General features: G+C 33.9%; 3 protein-coding genes across 3 annotated transcripts; 2 read left to right on the forward strand and 1 right to left on the reverse strand.

The window, feature by feature from the left end:
- Nucleotides 1–5,546: 5,546 nt before the first annotated feature.
- On the forward strand, nt 5,547–10,234 carry LOC120261354 (sucrose synthase 2). Its single transcript, XM_039269218.1, has 16 exons — nt 5,547–5,565; nt 6,344–6,476; nt 6,590–6,719; nt 6,809–6,960; nt 7,045–7,237; nt 7,326–7,444; nt 7,540–7,756; nt 7,835–7,930; nt 7,994–8,167; nt 8,269–8,385; nt 8,475–8,641; nt 8,735–8,959; nt 9,039–9,357; nt 9,445–9,689; nt 9,770–9,908; nt 10,000–10,234. The coding sequence occupies exons 2-16, from the start codon at nt 6,379–6,381 to the stop codon at nt 10,054–10,056; spliced, it is 2,448 nt and encodes an 815-aa protein (XP_039125152.1). The 5' UTR covers nt 5,547–5,565; nt 6,344–6,378; the 3' UTR covers nt 10,057–10,234.
- A 557-nt stretch (nt 10,235–10,791) lies between these two features.
- On the forward strand, nt 10,792–13,380 carry LOC120261358 (SH3 domain-containing YSC84-like protein 1). The gene is given in 7 exon segments (XM_039269222.1): nt 10,792–10,909; nt 11,321–12,047; nt 12,049–12,138; nt 12,214–12,343; nt 12,346–12,413; nt 12,599–12,794; nt 12,924–13,380. Coding segments are annotated over 6 exon segments (1,254 nt in total). The 5' UTR covers nt 10,792–10,909; nt 11,321–11,456; the 3' UTR covers nt 13,103–13,380.
- Nucleotides 13,381–14,054: 674 nt separating this feature from the next.
- On the reverse strand, nt 14,055–16,305 carry LOC120261789 (ethylene-responsive transcription factor 1-like). The gene is given in 3 exon segments (XM_039269774.1): nt 14,055–14,942; nt 14,944–15,250; nt 15,947–16,305. Coding segments are annotated over 3 exon segments (1,146 nt in total). The 5' UTR covers nt 16,227–16,305; the 3' UTR covers nt 14,055–14,383.
- Nucleotides 16,306–17,393: the final 1,088 nt, after the last annotated feature.

Consider the following 17,393-nt stretch of genomic DNA (forward strand, 5'->3'; position numbering starts at 1 on the left):
AGCTTAACAAAAACCATAATCCCATCACCTTAGACCCGGCAGTGCACCGAAATGCCGAACACTTGCACCTGACTTCTTCTTCGAGACGCAGGAGTGGAAGAGCGCATGGGAAGAAGAAGAGCTGAGACGCGAGATTGAGCCTGAGTCGCGAGTCGAGAAGACATGCAACAGAATGCTCAAGAAAAACCCACCCACTTTCTCTCATACAGCCGAAATGCGCACCACTGCACTTCCGCAAGAGCATTTTCGTCCATAAAATTTTTAAATACACTCCGCTTTAACTGCCAAGTCGACTTTGTGTTTCAAAATCATGAATGGAGGATAAGGTTTGTTGGGTATTCAAAATCATGGGGTTTGTTTCGCACCTTAAGAAAGTTTCAGTAGGGCTATAATTTCCACTTTTTAATAGAAAGTTTCCATGGGAATATATATTCTTTCGGTTTTTTTCTTAGTAGTCAAATGAATGTATTTATAACAATATATTTGATAAACATTTTCTACTTACTTTTATATGAATTATTATTATTATTATTATTATTATTTCAATTATATATAAAAATTATTTTAGAATTCCTAAACCCTTGATAAAAAAGAAATGAATTTTTTTCAACAAAATCTTTCTATCTTTTTCAACTATAAAGACCTAAAATTCAAACTTTGGCTTTTCTTTATTTAAAATTAAAATCTTTAATTAATTTGGTACGACAACAAAAATTTTATCCTAGATAATTCCTTTTTAAAAAACAGATGCTATAGCTTACCAACCTCGACATATATGTTTTATCAAGGTTGTCGGACCTGGACAGCTACGTGCCTTCAACCGAAAAACCCGGAACCGCCACGTACGGCATACCCCATCTGACCTGAGTGTATTAAAAACCCAGGGTGACCACGCGGTTCAACCGAACGCCAGTTGACCCAGCGGTCAATCGAGTCACAATGCTTTAATACATTATTTAATAATTTATTATTATTTTCTCATTAAAAATCACTAAAAATCGTGTATATTTATTAATATTAATTTATAATTTATAATCAATAAATAGAATTACAATATATATATATCATAAACATACCAACGAAAAATTAACATTTAAAAATAAAAATATATTAATGTGTTATGTAAATACTTTTCTAAAAATTTAATTTATTAAAGAAAATAAAAACAATAAATGAGTGTAATTTTTATTATAAAAATATAAAAATTAAAATATTCTAATTAAATAAAAATATAAGAAAAATTTAAAAACAAAATAAAAACTCAATCGAGATATATAATTAGTGTAATTAGATTTCTTATTTATTTTTAACAAAAATTAACCAATAAAACAAATAAATAAATAAATAAACATCGAGAGAAGTTCGATAATTATATATTAATATATTAAATTTGTAAATATTTAAAAATGTAAAAATAAATGGCATACTACAAAACTCTCTATCAGATATAAGCTATTTATCAATTTAAATATCAAATTGAGAGAGGCTTTTATAATATAATTACGGGGCTTTAATATTATATTTGCTTATTATTAATTATTATAATATTTTTATATTTAATTATCGACTCTGCTCAACTACTCTGCTCGAATTTTGGCCGAACCTCATCGACTCGACTTTCTGGGCTCAGCTTCGCCATCGTACGGTCCCCGACAACGCTGCATGTTTTATAGACTACCTTCTCTTGAAATTCTCATTCTTCACATAAGCATGGAATTATTTTAGCTCTATATCTAAACTTCCAAACTACTCTTAAATATGATCGAGACTTAGATCTCTTGAAAAGTAGTTGGGACAGTGGCTTTCGAATGGCTTGAGATTTCTTAATTGGTGCCATCTTATTGAACATTTAGTTGTAATATATTTATTTTTTAAAATAAAAATTACTTTTTTCCCAACTCAAATATCACTAATATCGATCTCATGTTCCTCCTTGGACATCACTTTAGTTTTAGATTTAAAAGAATTTAGGTCCCTAAAAACAACTACAACCGTTAAATGGAGTTTAGATTTCATTTAAGTTTGTGTACTACCATGACTAGATTATCCTTGCAAGAAATTATTTCTGGGAGTTTTTTTTTCCTCATTTGCATTATCAGTTACTTTAATGTTGGTTTTGATCCTTATCTATCTTTAGAGTTTAGAATTACTTTCTATATTTTATGATTTTTTTTCTCTTGACTCTCTATTTAATAAATCTATAATTTATTTATTTTATTGAAAAGAAATCATAAAAACATGATTTACATCTGATGCCAACTTTTTCATAATATTTCCCTAGAGGATAAGATGAAAGCTATTTAAGAACTATTTGCTGACTCAGAACTTTCAACCTAATGAGATATTTATTTGTTTCCAAAAAGTAATAAACTTTTTTTTTATAAAAAAAAGTCCCCCTTTTTTCTTCTTCCTTTATTTGGTGCACCACCCATCCAATGATTTTGACATTTTGTTCCCCTTTATTTGCTAACCTTTCTTGCAATTCCAGTAACTTTGTGGGACCCTTTAGCATGCTCACCACCAAACTCACCCAAAATTTAGGTATGAATTAAATTTTCTTTTTTTCATGTCCTTCAATAACTTTGTAAGGCTGTAAAGTTTATAAAATAGGGCCTCGGTCCCATTTGAAATGTTTCTTTGCCTGTTGCATTATGACATAATCCTTTACTCATTTGTTCTTTTCCTATATATATATATGTATGTATATAGTGTAGCATTTATGGTACAAGCTTATGAGAATTGTCATGTTTTCTTAATTCCCAAATTATGTATATCAAAAATAAAAATCTATATTTAAAAAAAAATTGGAGATAAATCATAAGATTTGGATTTTTTTTTTTACAAAATAGACAAGCCACTTCAGGGTTTTACATAGGTAAAGAGGTTAATATTTTAATTCACTTGTGTTCTCATTCTGCATGAGCTGAGATTTAAATCTATTTTTTCGGTAAAAATATAACTATCATCTAGAGAATACCTGATACAAATAAATCAAAAATTTTTACTTTTAAATAGGAAAAATAATTAAATATAAATTACTTTAGTACATAAGTGGTCAAAATCCACACATTATTATAAAACTATTAAATAATTATAAGAAAATAGTAGCGGACGAGAATGTTGATATAGCATTTAAATCGTAATTTTATATGCTACATTATATAATCTCATCATCTTATCAGTCTTTTTTTCAGGTTATAACTATATATAAACTTTAGAGAAACACAACAGTTTCAAAAGTTATCAACAAAATATTAAGCATTTAACAAAGTACATGAATTATTAAAGGGCAAAGAATGGATGTTTCATTTGCAAGCATAATTATAAAGAGAGATTATGAAACATAATTAAGTAATTAAAGAGCTCCATGTCCCTTAAAATAAAAGGAATAAATTAATGTTAAGACTTTGCTTTAATTTTAGAATAACACTTGTGGTATGCCACACTCTTTCTCACCCATTCAATGGGGTGCATCACTTCACTTTCATTTATCTCTTCAAATAAACTTTTAAATCCATGAAAAAAAAAATCATAAATGGTAGCTTGTGCTTATCCAAACATTGAATTTTAAATAATGGTGGGGGATCCACCACACTATTTATTTTCTTAGTTAGGTCCAACCATGTTGGGGGATAGTGTACCTACCCATGGTCCTTCATAACTTATCAAGATCTAAGATATAAATTCCAGCCATATTCTCCAATATATATATAGAGAGAGAGAGATATAGATATAGATATGGATATAGATATTTTTTCCTCATAAAATCAACAAAATTTACCTAACCACAAGTGTACCTACCCATGGTCCTTCATAACTTACCAAGATCTAAAATATAAATTTCACCCATATTATCCATTATATATATATACATTATTTCCTCGTAAAATCAACAAAGTTTATCCATATGTGTTTATGTAATAATTTTATAACCACATGAAAGAATTCCAAGAAAATGCAATATGTTTGGAGGATTTAAGTGGGCTTAGTGGCTTAACGTGCTCCGCGAGACAGCTTATTGTCCCACTTGTAAAGTAAAGTCAACGATTATACGTATAGCGGCAGTAAAAGTCGCCGCATGGGCCCATACATCGTTGACTATATACTTTTGTAACGGATAAGTACGTGAAGCAGGGAGTCTGATTAATCGGCAGTAAAGTTCCAACGGTTTTTTTTTAACCGTCAAAATAAATTATATACATATATATATATATATATCACATTGGATAATGCGCTATCTGCAAAATATCTAAATTTTATAATTTTTCATAATTATAATATTGGATATTGCATTTAAAATATGGGGACGACTTTAATATCGGCTAATAAATAGCCATAATTTTTTGATTTGAACCAATGATGCACTCACTTTTTTATAAAAATCAATGGGTTTGATTGAAACCAATTGTATACCTAAAGTTCAATTATACACAAGAAAGTGAAAAAAATAACATATATTGTAATTCATGTTAACAAGGCATTAAAATTTGGTTGGAGTTAATTTTTGAGAAAATGAATAAACTAAAAACATGTGTGAAGGAGATAGTAATTATACAAACAATAAAAGAATATTGACTAACAAAAATATAAAAAAAGAGCAAAAAAGAAGAAACCATTAACCATCTTAACTAATTAGATCAATATGACAATGCACAAACAAAACATATCACCTAACAAGCAATAAAGACCTAATTAGATTAATATGACAATGCACAAACAAAACATATCACCTAACAAGCAATAAGGAACAAAAAAGAGAAACCCGGTAAAATAATTCGTTAATGGGAATTATCCATTTAACAGCACAGACAAACGATGTCTGTGCCACAAACAAACTAATAAATTCTAGTATGTACTTAACTGTAAAAGCATCCAAACTTGATTTTTCTAGAATTCAGGAACATATATAGTTAAATGAAAGAAAGTAGTATTATCATTTTTTTTTTCAGAATCAAAGAGATAAAGATAAATAAAAAAAATTATTTTAAAATTAAGTTTAAAATAATAAAATGTAATTCATTCTATTTATTTATTTATAAGCACCTTTAAAACAAAAAATTCTTAATAAAGTACACACCTAAAAATAATAATGAATAAGAAAAAACATAATAATTTTTTTTTTTCACAACTACAATTATAAATACTTGATAGTGGTATACATGAAAAATATATATATAAAAAAAAACAGAGGAAATAATCGATTTTTAAAGGGTGTTATACGTAAAAAATGAAAAGACGAAACCAGCCCCTGGTGTTGTGAGAGCAGCAGCGGCAAACCAGGAGCCATGACGAGCAGTGGTTTCTATAGAGACATTGGATATACATCGTCCATTGTTGCGCTCATTGAAGAAGACCAACAACTCTGTGGGCTCCTCATCCACCATCAGAACCACCTTTTCCTTTCTATATAAGCACAGCTCCTTCCCTTCTCTTCATTCATCCTTCATTCATCTCTTCTCTATCTATCCTTTTTTGCGTTTAGTTCGTTCATTCATTTTTCTTTGTTTTCTTGTTTTTTTTCCTTCTTTGCTCTTTTGAGCTTTTGTTCTCTGTTTTTTTTTCAAGGTAAGATGAGAAATGAAGCTCCTTTTTGGTTGCCTTCCTTCCCAGATGTTCTGCTTTGTTGTTGATCTTGCTGTGATTATGATTGTTTCCTTTCCTTTTTCTTCATATAGTGAGGGATTAAATCATGGATCTGAGTTTTAATTTGTGGCAAAGATTAAATCTTTGTGAGAATGCTTGAACAAATTTTGCTCTTTTTAACTGTAATTTTGCTCTAATTGCCACATTAATGAGTTGCTGCTCGTCCGATGAAGAACTTAAAAATAAGTTTTTCTTGTTTGTTTGGAGGAAAGGTTGAGCCTGCCTTAGTTTGGAGAATCAAGTAATTGGGAAATATACATAAAAAAGTTATCACCTTTTATAAACTTTTAATTTATTTAAGCTTTTCTTGAAAATCAAGCAATCACTTTAATGGAAGGCACCATGATATATGGCATGGATTGAGGATCCTTTGTTTGCTTCTACCTCACTCTTTTCCTCCTTTAAATCATTACAGTATTTTTTTTTTTCTTTTTCTTGAGGAATATTGCAGTCATCTCATCTTCTTGCAGTGAAGAACTACCACACTGCTCTGCTGATTTTTTTTATTTTTTTATTTTCTTCTCTGTTTGATCTTTCAGTTAAGCATGCATATATATTATTCTTTCTGAAAGCATGGTGGTTTTTAGATTCATATATGTTATAATGTTACTAGCCACTTGAAATTTAAGAATTACTTGTATTTGAGAGTTTGGAACGTGTTTGTTAACTCATGCTTGTCGTTTTGCTGTTGATCTTTCAGTTTATCGCCTTTGAAGGAAGAAAAGAGCAGAAGGCATGGCTGAACCTGCATTGTCTCGTGTTCACAGTGTTCGGGAGCGCTTAGTTGATAACCTCTCTGCTCATAGGAACGAATTGGTGGCTCTTTTCTCAAGGTCTTGTATCATAAGCTCTAATTTTCTGATTATCAATTTTGATGTTTTGGAATTCAGTAGAACAATTAGAGAATAAGTATGATCTGATTTCACTGATTGTTTTGAATATTAAGGTTTGTGAACCAAGGAAAGGGAATGCTGCAGCCCCATCAGTTGCTTACTGAGTATGAAACTGTAATTTCTGAAGCTGATAGAAAGGCATTGAAGGATGGGATCTTTGAAGATGTTCTTAAAGCTGCACAGGTGAATGCTCTGGCATCCATTTAAATGAAATTCTTCAGCTTGCTTTGCTTTGTTTGTTAATTTCTTAACTTGAGATGATGCTATTGCAGGAAGCCATTGTTATACCCCCTTGGGTTGCTCTGGCTATTCGCCCCAGGCCCGGAGTTTGGGAATATGTCAGAGTGAATGTGAATGAATTGGCTGTTGAGGACTTGACTGTGCCTGAATACTTAGAATTTAAGGAGAAGCTTGTGGATGATCAGTGAGTGCATTCATTTTTATGTAGGATATTTTGCAAATTTTCTCTCAAGAATTTTAACATCCTGTGTGATTTTCCTTCTTCCAGTACTGAAAGCAACTTCACTCTTGAGTTGGATTTTGAACCCTTCAATGCCTCTTTCCCTCGTCCATCCTTGTCGAAATCCATTGGTAATGGTGTGCAATTCCTTAACCGTCACCTCTCATCCAAGCTCTTCCATGACAAAGAAAGCATGTACCCATTGCTTAATTTCCTTCGTGCACATAACTATAAGGGCATGGTATGTTCTATGATTACCAATACTGAATTCATTCCATTCTTTATATGTATGTGTATATACATATTGATTCTTGATGAATGGCATGCAGTCTATGATGCTGAATGATAGAATTCAGAGTCTGAGTGCTCTCCAAGCCTCACTAAGGAAAGCAGAGCAATACCTGTTGACCATCCCAAATGACACACCATACTCAGAGTTCACTCACAGGTACTCTTAATGCCACCATCTTATATTATTTTATCAGTGAAGTTATTTTTGAGTTTATAATGTGATTGAACTCATTGGAATGAAATGGTGGCCAGGTTTCAAGAGCTTGGTTTGGAGAAGGGTTGGGGTGACAACGCCCAGCGAGTGCATGAGAATATCCATCTGCTCCTAGACCTTCTTGAGGCTCCTGATCCGTGCACCTTGGAGAAGTTCCTCAGCACTGTCCCTATGATGTTCAATGTTGTTATCCTTTCTCCTCATGGCTACTTTGCCCAAGCTAATGTATTGGGATATCCCGATACCGGTGGCCAGGCATGATACTAAACTATAATTCATTTGGATTTGCTGCTAAATGTTTATATGTTTTTATAATTTCTTTTTCACTTGCAGGTTGTGTACATTTTGGATCAAGTTCGTGCTTTGGAGAATGAGATGCTTCTTAGAATTAAGCAGCAAGGCCTTGATATCACTCCTCGAATTCTCATCGTAAGTATTCCTTGTTCTTTTTACAAGTTTTTGGATGTGAAACTGATATTGATATCAATGCAGGTAACCAGATTGCTGCCAGATGCCGTCGGTACTACCTGCGGTCAGCATCTTGAGAAGGTACTTGGAACAGAATACACTCACATTCTTCGTGTTCCCTTTAGAACAGAGAAGGGAATCGTCCGTAAATGGATCTCTCGCTTTGAAGTATGGCCTTACCTAGAGACATACACCGAAGTAAGTTTCTGTTTCTGCAACTGTTAGATGCATAAATATCGCGAAACCTACATCTTGATTAATGCATCTCTAACGGTGCTTTGTTCTGTGCTCGCTGGCAGGATGTTGCCAATGAGTTGGCCAGAGAATTGCAGGCGACTCCTGATTTGATCATCGGAAACTATAGTGATGGCAATCTAGTAGCATCTTTGCTAGCTCACAAATTAGGCGTTACTCAGGTCCATATCCTCAGATGTTTTTGGCATCTAAATTCATAACATGCATGAATTTCACATTCTAATTTGGTTCATCATTTTAAATTATGCAGTGTACCATTGCTCATGCTTTAGAGAAAACAAAGTACCCGAATTCAGATATATACTGGAAGAAGTTCGAAGAGCAGTACCATTTCTCTTGCCAATTCACAGCTGATTTGATTGCGATGAACCATGCCGACTTCATCATCACCAGTACATTCCAAGAGATTGCCGGAAGGTATTATCTCGTACCTTAGCAGCTTAGTTATCCTTGCAGCATTATTTTTTTCATCTTGCATTGACATGAGACATTCCTATGAGTTGTTTTCAGCAAAGATACAGTGGGGCAATACGAGTCACACACCGCCTTCACTCTGCCTGGGCTATACCGTGTGGTTCATGGCATCGATGTCTTTGATACAAAGTTCAACATTGTGTCTCCTGGTGCTGATATGTCCATCTACTTCCCCTATACTGAACAGAACAACAGGCTCACAGCTCTCCACCCTGAGATTGAGGAACTGCTTTACAGTCCAGTAGAGAACTCACTGCACAAGTGAGCACTAAAATCATTATTAATTTATCGGCGGATGTTTTGTTATTCATTTCATTCAACTTCTATTGCTTTGACGCAGGTTTGTGTTGAAGGACCGAAGCAAGCCCATCATATTCTCCATGGCAAGACTTGACAGAGTGAAGAACATTACTGGTTTGGTTGAGTTCTATGGCAAGAATGCACGGTTGAGGGAACTAGTCAACCTTGTGGTTGTTGCTGGAGACCATGGCAAAGAATCAAAGGATCTCGAAGAACAGGCAGAGATGAAGAAAATGTATGACTTAATCGCGGAACACAAACTGGATGGCCACATTCGCTGGATCTCTGCACAAATGAACCGTGTCAGGAATGGTGAGCTCTACCGATACATTTGTGATACCAGGGGTGCTTTTGTTCAGGTACTTGCGACATTTGCTTCACCGATTGCACTATTAAAATCAGTTTGATGCCGTACTAAACTTGATCTGTTTTCAATGTTTGTTAAGCCTGCATTCTATGAAGCTTTCGGACTCACTGTTGTCGAATCTATGACTTGTGGCCTACCAACATTTGCAACGGCGCATGGAGGTCCTGGAGAGATCATCATCGATGGTGTTTCTGGATTCCATATTGATCCATATCATGGCGACAAAGCTGCGGATATTCTTGTGAGCTTCTTTGAGAAGTGCAAGCAAGATCCAACTTACTGGGAGAAGATCTCTCAAGGAGGATTGAAAAGAATCCATGAGAAGTAAAAAAACATTATCATTCATCCTTCGAATTTAACTTGTTTAACTCTTCAATTCTCTTATGCGTCTGAACCATGTTTAGGTACACTTGGAAGCTTTACTCTGAGAGGTTGATGACCCTGACCGGAGTTTATGGGTTCTGGAAGTATGTCTCCAACTTGGACCGCCGTGAAACTCGTCGTTATCTTGAGATGTTCTATGCTCTCAAGTACCGCAATTTGGTGAGTTTGGAAGCTTCAACATGAAAAAATCTTCATTGTGTAGAGAATTGGGTACTAATGTTGTTTTCTGCAAATTTGATATTGAATGCAGGCAAAATCAGTTCCTCTGGCAGTTGATGGAGAAGTCATGACCAATGGCAATGCTTAGTTTTGCAATGGAGGGAATTCATTTGTGTTTTGAGAGTTTCAGAAGTAGTTTCATTCTCTTGAGTGTGATTGTGCTTTTGCTTTCTTGCAAATGTTGTCTGAAATTTGAATGTTCCCTTTGTTTCTTGCAATAAAAGGCTCCAATGCCAATTTAATGAAATCTCTGTGTTTTCAATGAATCTCATCAGTTTCAACTTTGCATATATATATATATATATATATTGAAAGCAAAATTCATACAAAAAGAAGTTTCTTATACACGAGGCTATTTTTTAAATGGATATGAATGTGAAGTGCAATTAAAAAAAGTTAACAAAATATGAAGATCAAGGTAAATATATAAATTTATGGGTTAAGAGGAGACCCGTTGTTTCTCCCGTTATGTTCACTCGTTTTTGTTTCACAGCTTAGTGGAAGTTCGGTTGTAATTTTTGTTACTTTTATATTAATACATGTGGTTTATCCATTTTTTTTTTTAAAAAAAAAAAAAATTTACTAATTGAACCCTTCTCATCAGTCTATCTTTATATGCATTTTAAATTCTTTCACAAATCAACTTATTTCATGAGTTTTGGTTCAAATGAATCTTTTTTTTCTAATGTACATCCTATCTATCAGTTTAAAACTTTAGACTTTGATTTTGATTTTATTTATTTATTCCCTCCCATAGAAGAAGATATTTTCAAGGGTTTAGGAGCAAAATATGGGTTTTCAAAGGGTTCAGGGGTCTATGAGCAAAACATACACACGCTCACACGTGCACAAAGTGGCTTTGTCTTTTTTTAGATCTTATCTCGATTCATCGTAGAACCTCATAAAAAAAGCACCTTTCGTCTGGTGGATCACTCTAATCGGTAATTCTCTTGATCTTATTCTCAGGTTTTTGATTTCTTTTGATGATTGAATTCGTGAAAGTTTGCATGTTTATTTTGGTAGAACTTTAGTCAATTGTAAACTCCTCAAAAATGATGCGAATGAATAGTACTTGACTTTTTTGTGCTATTTAAAAACCCAGTTATTTTTTAATTTTCTATATTTCTGTTTTCTAGTGATGATTTTAATGAATATCAATTTGAATCTTGAACCCTGATTAGTAAGGGAATGAGTGCCTCATCACTCATCAGCAAGATATTTAGGTTTCTATGAGAGCACTTCTTTTCATATCTTGTGGTACATGCATTTGTTTTCCTCTCAATTTCTGTGGTTGTAGCAGATATGATTAAAAAAAAAACAATGAATGTTAAGTTTTAATATTTTCTTTGCAGTTTGATATATTTGTGAAGCAGTGGTTTCTGTGTGTGGCCTAATAAGATCTTGAAATCATTTTTGGATGAACCTTTGAATACTGCTTTCATATTGGGGACAATAAACTTGAGACAGGCTTGTCTCCACCAGTCATCAATGGAGTCTGAATTTTTTGATGTACATGATTCTGGGGTTGTTCCTTTTACTGCAAATCCAAGAAGTCATCCTCCTCAAGTGAACTTTAAGAATTTACTAAATGGTATACTGGCAATTCTGACCGGGAAAAATTCTGCTTTTATAGTTACCCAGCCTTGTCTGAGCTCCAGCTCAAACTTTGAATTTCTGGCATCTGGAATCAATGGGGATAGTTTTTTGCACCCATCAGTTTACTTACCTAGTGCACCACCTCTGTTTGAAGTGGAAGCTATTAATTACTCTCCATATCAAGAGATACTCAAAGCTGATCCTCCTGAATGGCTGCCAGACAGTTGCACAACCTCATGCATGCAATGCCGATCTCCTTTCACAGCCCTTACTCGTGGAAGACATCATTGTCGGTTTTGTGGTGGTATTTTCTGCAGAACATGCTCCAAAGGAAGATGCTTGATGCCAATTAAATTCCAACAGCGAGAGCCTCAAAGAGTGTGTGATGCTTGTTACGACAGGCTTGATCCTTTGCAGGGCATATTGATTAACTTGATCAGCAATTCAGTGCAATCTGCAAAACATGATGTTACAGATTGGACATGTACAAAGAGGGTGGTTAAACTTGCCTGTGGGCTTGTCAATGGAACATGAGATATATAAGGCAGCAAATATTCTGAGAAGTTATTGCAAGGTGAATTATTTTGGGTGTGCCTCTTGCAGACTCGAATACTGAAAATGTGATGTTTTTCTTTTTGTAAATCTTCAGGTTGCTTCATTAAATGTGGAGAAATCGATTCCAGTTGCTGTTATGAAAGGTGCGAGAGGGCTTGCCATCTTAACAGTGGCTAAAGTTGGTGCAGTTCTTACATACAAACTTGGCACTGGTCTTGTGGTTTCTCGAGGCCAGACGGGTCATGGTCTGCACCTTCAGCGATACTCTCTGCTGGTTTAGGATGGGGAGCACAGGTTGAGAGTAGTGAACTCTATAAATTTTGATTAATTTATCTCAGATGATCTTCTACATATGACCAAAAAAGTGTCCGAATGAGAGTAATTGCCTATTTATTTTGCTAATGTTATAAAAGTTCAGAATCATATGATTTATTCAAGTCCTTATACTGTGATCATTAATGTATCGTCTGTTGTCTCAGATTGGAGGTGAACTGATGGATTTCATCATTGTTCTTCATGGTTCTAACGCTGTCAAGACTTTCTGCAGCCGCATGCATTTTTCACTCGGTGCAGGTTTAAGTGCTGCAGCAGGGCCTGTTGGTAGAATACTTGAGGCGGATCTTCGAGCTGGAGAAAGTGGTTCTGGCATGTGTTATACTTACAGTCATTGCAAAGGTAATAAATAATTCGCCTCCTATCAGAAACGTACATAGTGCTAGGCTATGGTATTATCGACGAGTGGAAAAAACCAAAATGTGTGATTTTCAAGATAACACAACTTACTAATTGTGAAAACCAATTCAGGTGCATTTGTTGGTGTATCTCTGGAAGGCAACATTGTCGCGACAAGGACGGATGCTAACTCAAGCTTCTACGGCGATCCTTATCTGACCACCACCGACATTCTTTTGGGAACTGTCGCGAGACCTAAAGCTGCTGAGCCATTGTATGCTTCTCTTGATGAATTGTATTCGAATCTATGATTTTGAGAGCTCTTCTATAGCATTGATCTCTCTTGGAAAATGCTACATTGTAGATAAGTTCTTCCTGAGCCTTGTCCTAATTTTGGAGGCAGACTTCTATTGTTTGGTGTATATATTACATGCTATAGCTGAATTCCCATGAGGGGGCATTTGTTTCATATAATGTGCAGTTGGTTGGGAATTTGAGAGTTTTGTTATTTTTTTTCCTGGTTCAAATATTATGATTAATTGTATTATTTGATTGCATAAACTTTTCAAATTATTGCATATAAGATCATTATAAATGTGTTTTGTTTCATCTTTACATAATGAAACACATGTAACATGAATGTTGATTGTTAATTCTTCAGATATTAGATTTGAGAAAATATTGATTATTATCTTCAATTTTACTCTTCAAATAATAATATTATTAAATAGAGCAGACAAATCTAACTTATAACAAGATTACCTTTATATTTCTGATAGAATTAAACATAAACATAATTATACAAAACCAAAACTCTAATTTCTTTTTGTGTCATCTTATTACATCATGCAGTATGTCACAATTAATAATCCTCACTTCCATGAACATTCTAATTCTTGAATGAGATGGATCTGGAAGCTTATTCATTGACCAAAAAGAAGTTTGACAATAGCTGAACTAGAAGCCTACCATTGAAGACAAGCATGTGGTTGGTAAGCTGTGTAAAATTCATTATTTTTATTTGGTCTAATCCAAATGGTATCAAAGAATTGAATAAGAACAAGTTGAATTAAACAAACTCAAGTTGAACTACAAAACATACAACAAGAAATTAAAAAACATATTATCCATCCCACTAGCCTGAGAAGGTAGGTTGCTGAACAACTGGATGAATATGATATATAGGATAGAAATTTCATTTAAACGATAAAGATCAAGATCATAGGAGATTAAGATAAATTCACAACCTCAAATGCATCACCATGAATTGAAAATTGTGTTTCCATTCTTGACATTTCATTCAGCATATGAGCACCCACAACAAACTTACAAACATCTTCCAGAGCTACAACAACAACAGATTGAATGAAGAACAGTTAAACAGATCATCAGTATATGATCTTCAAATATGTTACATAACACAAAATTCTTAAAAGGAAGGTTCTCGCGAGGCATAAATCAATCCATATCCTCGATCTTTATTGATTTCTGAAACGAGGATGAACAGGTAATAATAGAATTAAAGAAGCTCAAAATGCTCAACTAGTTCATGTCAATATATACAGAGTTCAAGTGGGAAGGATTAAGGCTGCTCAGTAAATGCTGCCATTCAGGGGCAGGTTATCAAAGCTCCAAAGGTCCATTACATTGACACCATCCTGAGTCAGTTCATTGCCAAAGATGCTGTCGATTGATTCAACTGGGCTCCCCTCAAGATATGGAATCTGCAAGAACTTCATACATGATTCGAAATTAGAGAGCTCTTCAGATAGTTTTGTTGCAGTATTCTCCTCCACAGAAGCTGCATCCCCAGAATTATTCTTCAGTTTCTTTGCCGCCGGGCAGTCATCGCCCAGCAGTGAAGATTCTTCACATTCAATGATGGTGGGCTGAACAAGGGACGTGATCTCCGGGTTCTTTGCCTCATATTCCCAGCCATAGTCTGAACAATCAAGAGTGTTGCTCCCCTGATCAGATTGGAAATTCAGAGCAACTCCCTCTGATAGCACAAAAGGTTTCATTGCAGGGGAGTAAGTGGGGAGTTCAGGCTTAACAATCTCATTCTCTTCTTCTAGTAAACCAAAGGGAAAATGGAAATCTGGATCTGGTTTATCAAAATTAAAGCTAGGCTTTTCAGAAAGACTAGCTTTGGGATGCTTTCGAGGCCACTGGTTTTGGACGACGCTTTTGAGCAGCTGGAGATGGTTCTTCAGGGAAGTTCACCTTAGCTTTGTTGCCACGAATACGACGGGCTTCAGCATCATAAGCTCGTGCAGCCTCCTCAGCAGTATTGAATGTTCCAAGCCAGACACGGACACCTTTGCAAGGATTTCTGATTTCAGCAGCCCATTTTCCCCATGGTCGTTGACGGATTCCTCTGTACTGATTCTTTCTCTTTCTTTTGGCAGATTTCTCCACAAGTCCACTGAACTCCACAGGCTTCAGAGTTTTAGAACTCTCTACATAACAAAAGGAACAAAGATATTCTAACATTAATTCAACTATCTGTTGCGTGATTCAGGAGATGCATCTTGGTCGTTGTAACAGATAAAATTATTGGTTTTCCTATGTTACAAGCTTTTCTTGAGACATTTCATAACTTTCTTTTTTAAGCTAACCATTTTTTTTTTTTTTTCTCTTCTTCCAAGTTCCAAGAGGTGAGAAATATATGAAAAAAGATAATGAAAAAAAATGGGGGGAAACTGTTCTTAATTTAACCAAACACATGATAGCAAGTTTCCAGTTTGTTTCCTGTTCTTTAACTTTCACTTCCTCAAATCTATCTTGTTCTTAATGGCTCTTCAGATCTAACTATTCATACAAACTATCAGAATAATACTAAAAACCAAAAAACTATAACTCCACAAATTAAGAGCTTGAGATGCACATCAAGCTTAGCTCTAAAAAACAATAAAAATAAAAATAAAATTAATAAAAAAGAGATCTTGAACAAAGAACCAAAAAAAAAAAAAGGAAGAAAAAATGAAACACATGTCCATGACATCAAAGGTCATTCTAATAAGAATCAAACTTTAATCCACTTGGCAAAAAATAATAATAATAACAAAAAGAATCAAGCTAATAAAGAAAAACCACAAGAAGAAACAGATAAAGAATTAACAACACCATTCTTAATTAAACTCCATGAAAATTACCATGAAAGAAGGGATTTTGGGGAGCGTGATGAACACCACCAAAGGGCTCCTCATAAGAATCCACAGGATCATCATTGAACTCCCGGAAATCAGCCTCAAAATCATAACCACCAGCATCATCATCATCATCATCATCTTCAACCACCACCACGCGGCGGCTCTGCTGCTTCTTCTTCTCCGAACCGTGCCTCTTCTTATAATCCGGCCATAATAACTCCGCCGTCAGCTTCCGCGACCTCGCCGGCGGTATGAATCCCGATATGATAGCTCCTCCACACATCCTCACAAGAAGATACAGAGACAAAGATTCAAACTTTTCTCTTTTTTTTTCTTTGGTACTCTCAAAACTAGAGTGCTTATATATATATATTGCAGAATGCAGATAGATAGATGGAGGTGATGAGTCCAACTTGTGACAAATACAAAGCGTGTGTTTTGTTTTGTTATAGTACTAATTTATTCGTATGAGATGGAAACAGAGAGAGAGAAAGCGTGTGCAAACCATAGTGTGATTTTATTTGTAGAATTTAGATAAATATTAAGAAAAGATTTTTTTTTTTTTTTACTAAATGTGAAAATTTTGTTTGGTTGTTAATGAATCAATGCGCTTGTGTTAAAAGCTCGGAGATTTAGTTTGGGTCGGTTTCAGTTTAATTATTGAGCTAAAGGAGTGATTTTTTAGTCTAATTTTTGTACTTGTAATATAAATGAGTCAAGCTTATTAAGACTTGTAAATAGTTAGTAACTATAGTATATTAGTGATTGTATTAATTTAAATATTTCATATCCATTGTTATAATATAGTGAAATTACTATAGTTATATTAATGTAAATGAATGAATTGAGCCCGAACTCTACATTTTTCTTAACTAACTAGCTCAGCCTGAGGTTGAGCTTGAATAATATATATAATAATAATAATAATAATAAATTTGAAACAAGCTCGACTTTAATAGTGCTTAGTTTGAATATAACAAAGTTCAGTTTAGCTTTACTCGGTTATAGTTATAAAAAAGAATTTGAAATCTTGGCCTCTAACTTAAGTTACTACTCTGCCGTAAAAAAAATTTATAGCTTTAATATATGATAAAGTGAGATTGTATTTATTATGAGGGAGTTGTTGTGAGCAATTAAATAATTAAATTTAGAAATTATTAATATTAATAAACCGGTAATCAATTGAAAAAGTAAAAATTTTTGCGAAATAATTGAACCCGCAAAAATACCTTTTTCATAAAAATGTGTGTTGTCTCACTATCTTTTAATCAAAGACCTATTATTCAAAAAAATTATAAATTTAATTTAGAAATAATTATTTATTAATAACAATGAAATCAAATGTTGATAAGATAATAAAAAGTTGAATAGTAAAAATCAGAAATCCAACATATGGTAAATTTTTTTGTAACTCGAATGAAACAAGAATTAATAAATTAATGATTTTAAT

This window comes from Dioscorea cayenensis, chromosome 5 (genome assembly GCF_009730915.1).
Source record: "Dioscorea cayenensis subsp. rotundata cultivar TDr96_F1 chromosome 5, TDr96_F1_v2_PseudoChromosome.rev07_lg8_w22 25.fasta, whole genome shotgun sequence".
Lineage (NCBI taxonomy): Eukaryota > Viridiplantae > Streptophyta > Magnoliopsida > Dioscoreales > Dioscoreaceae > Dioscorea > Dioscorea cayenensis.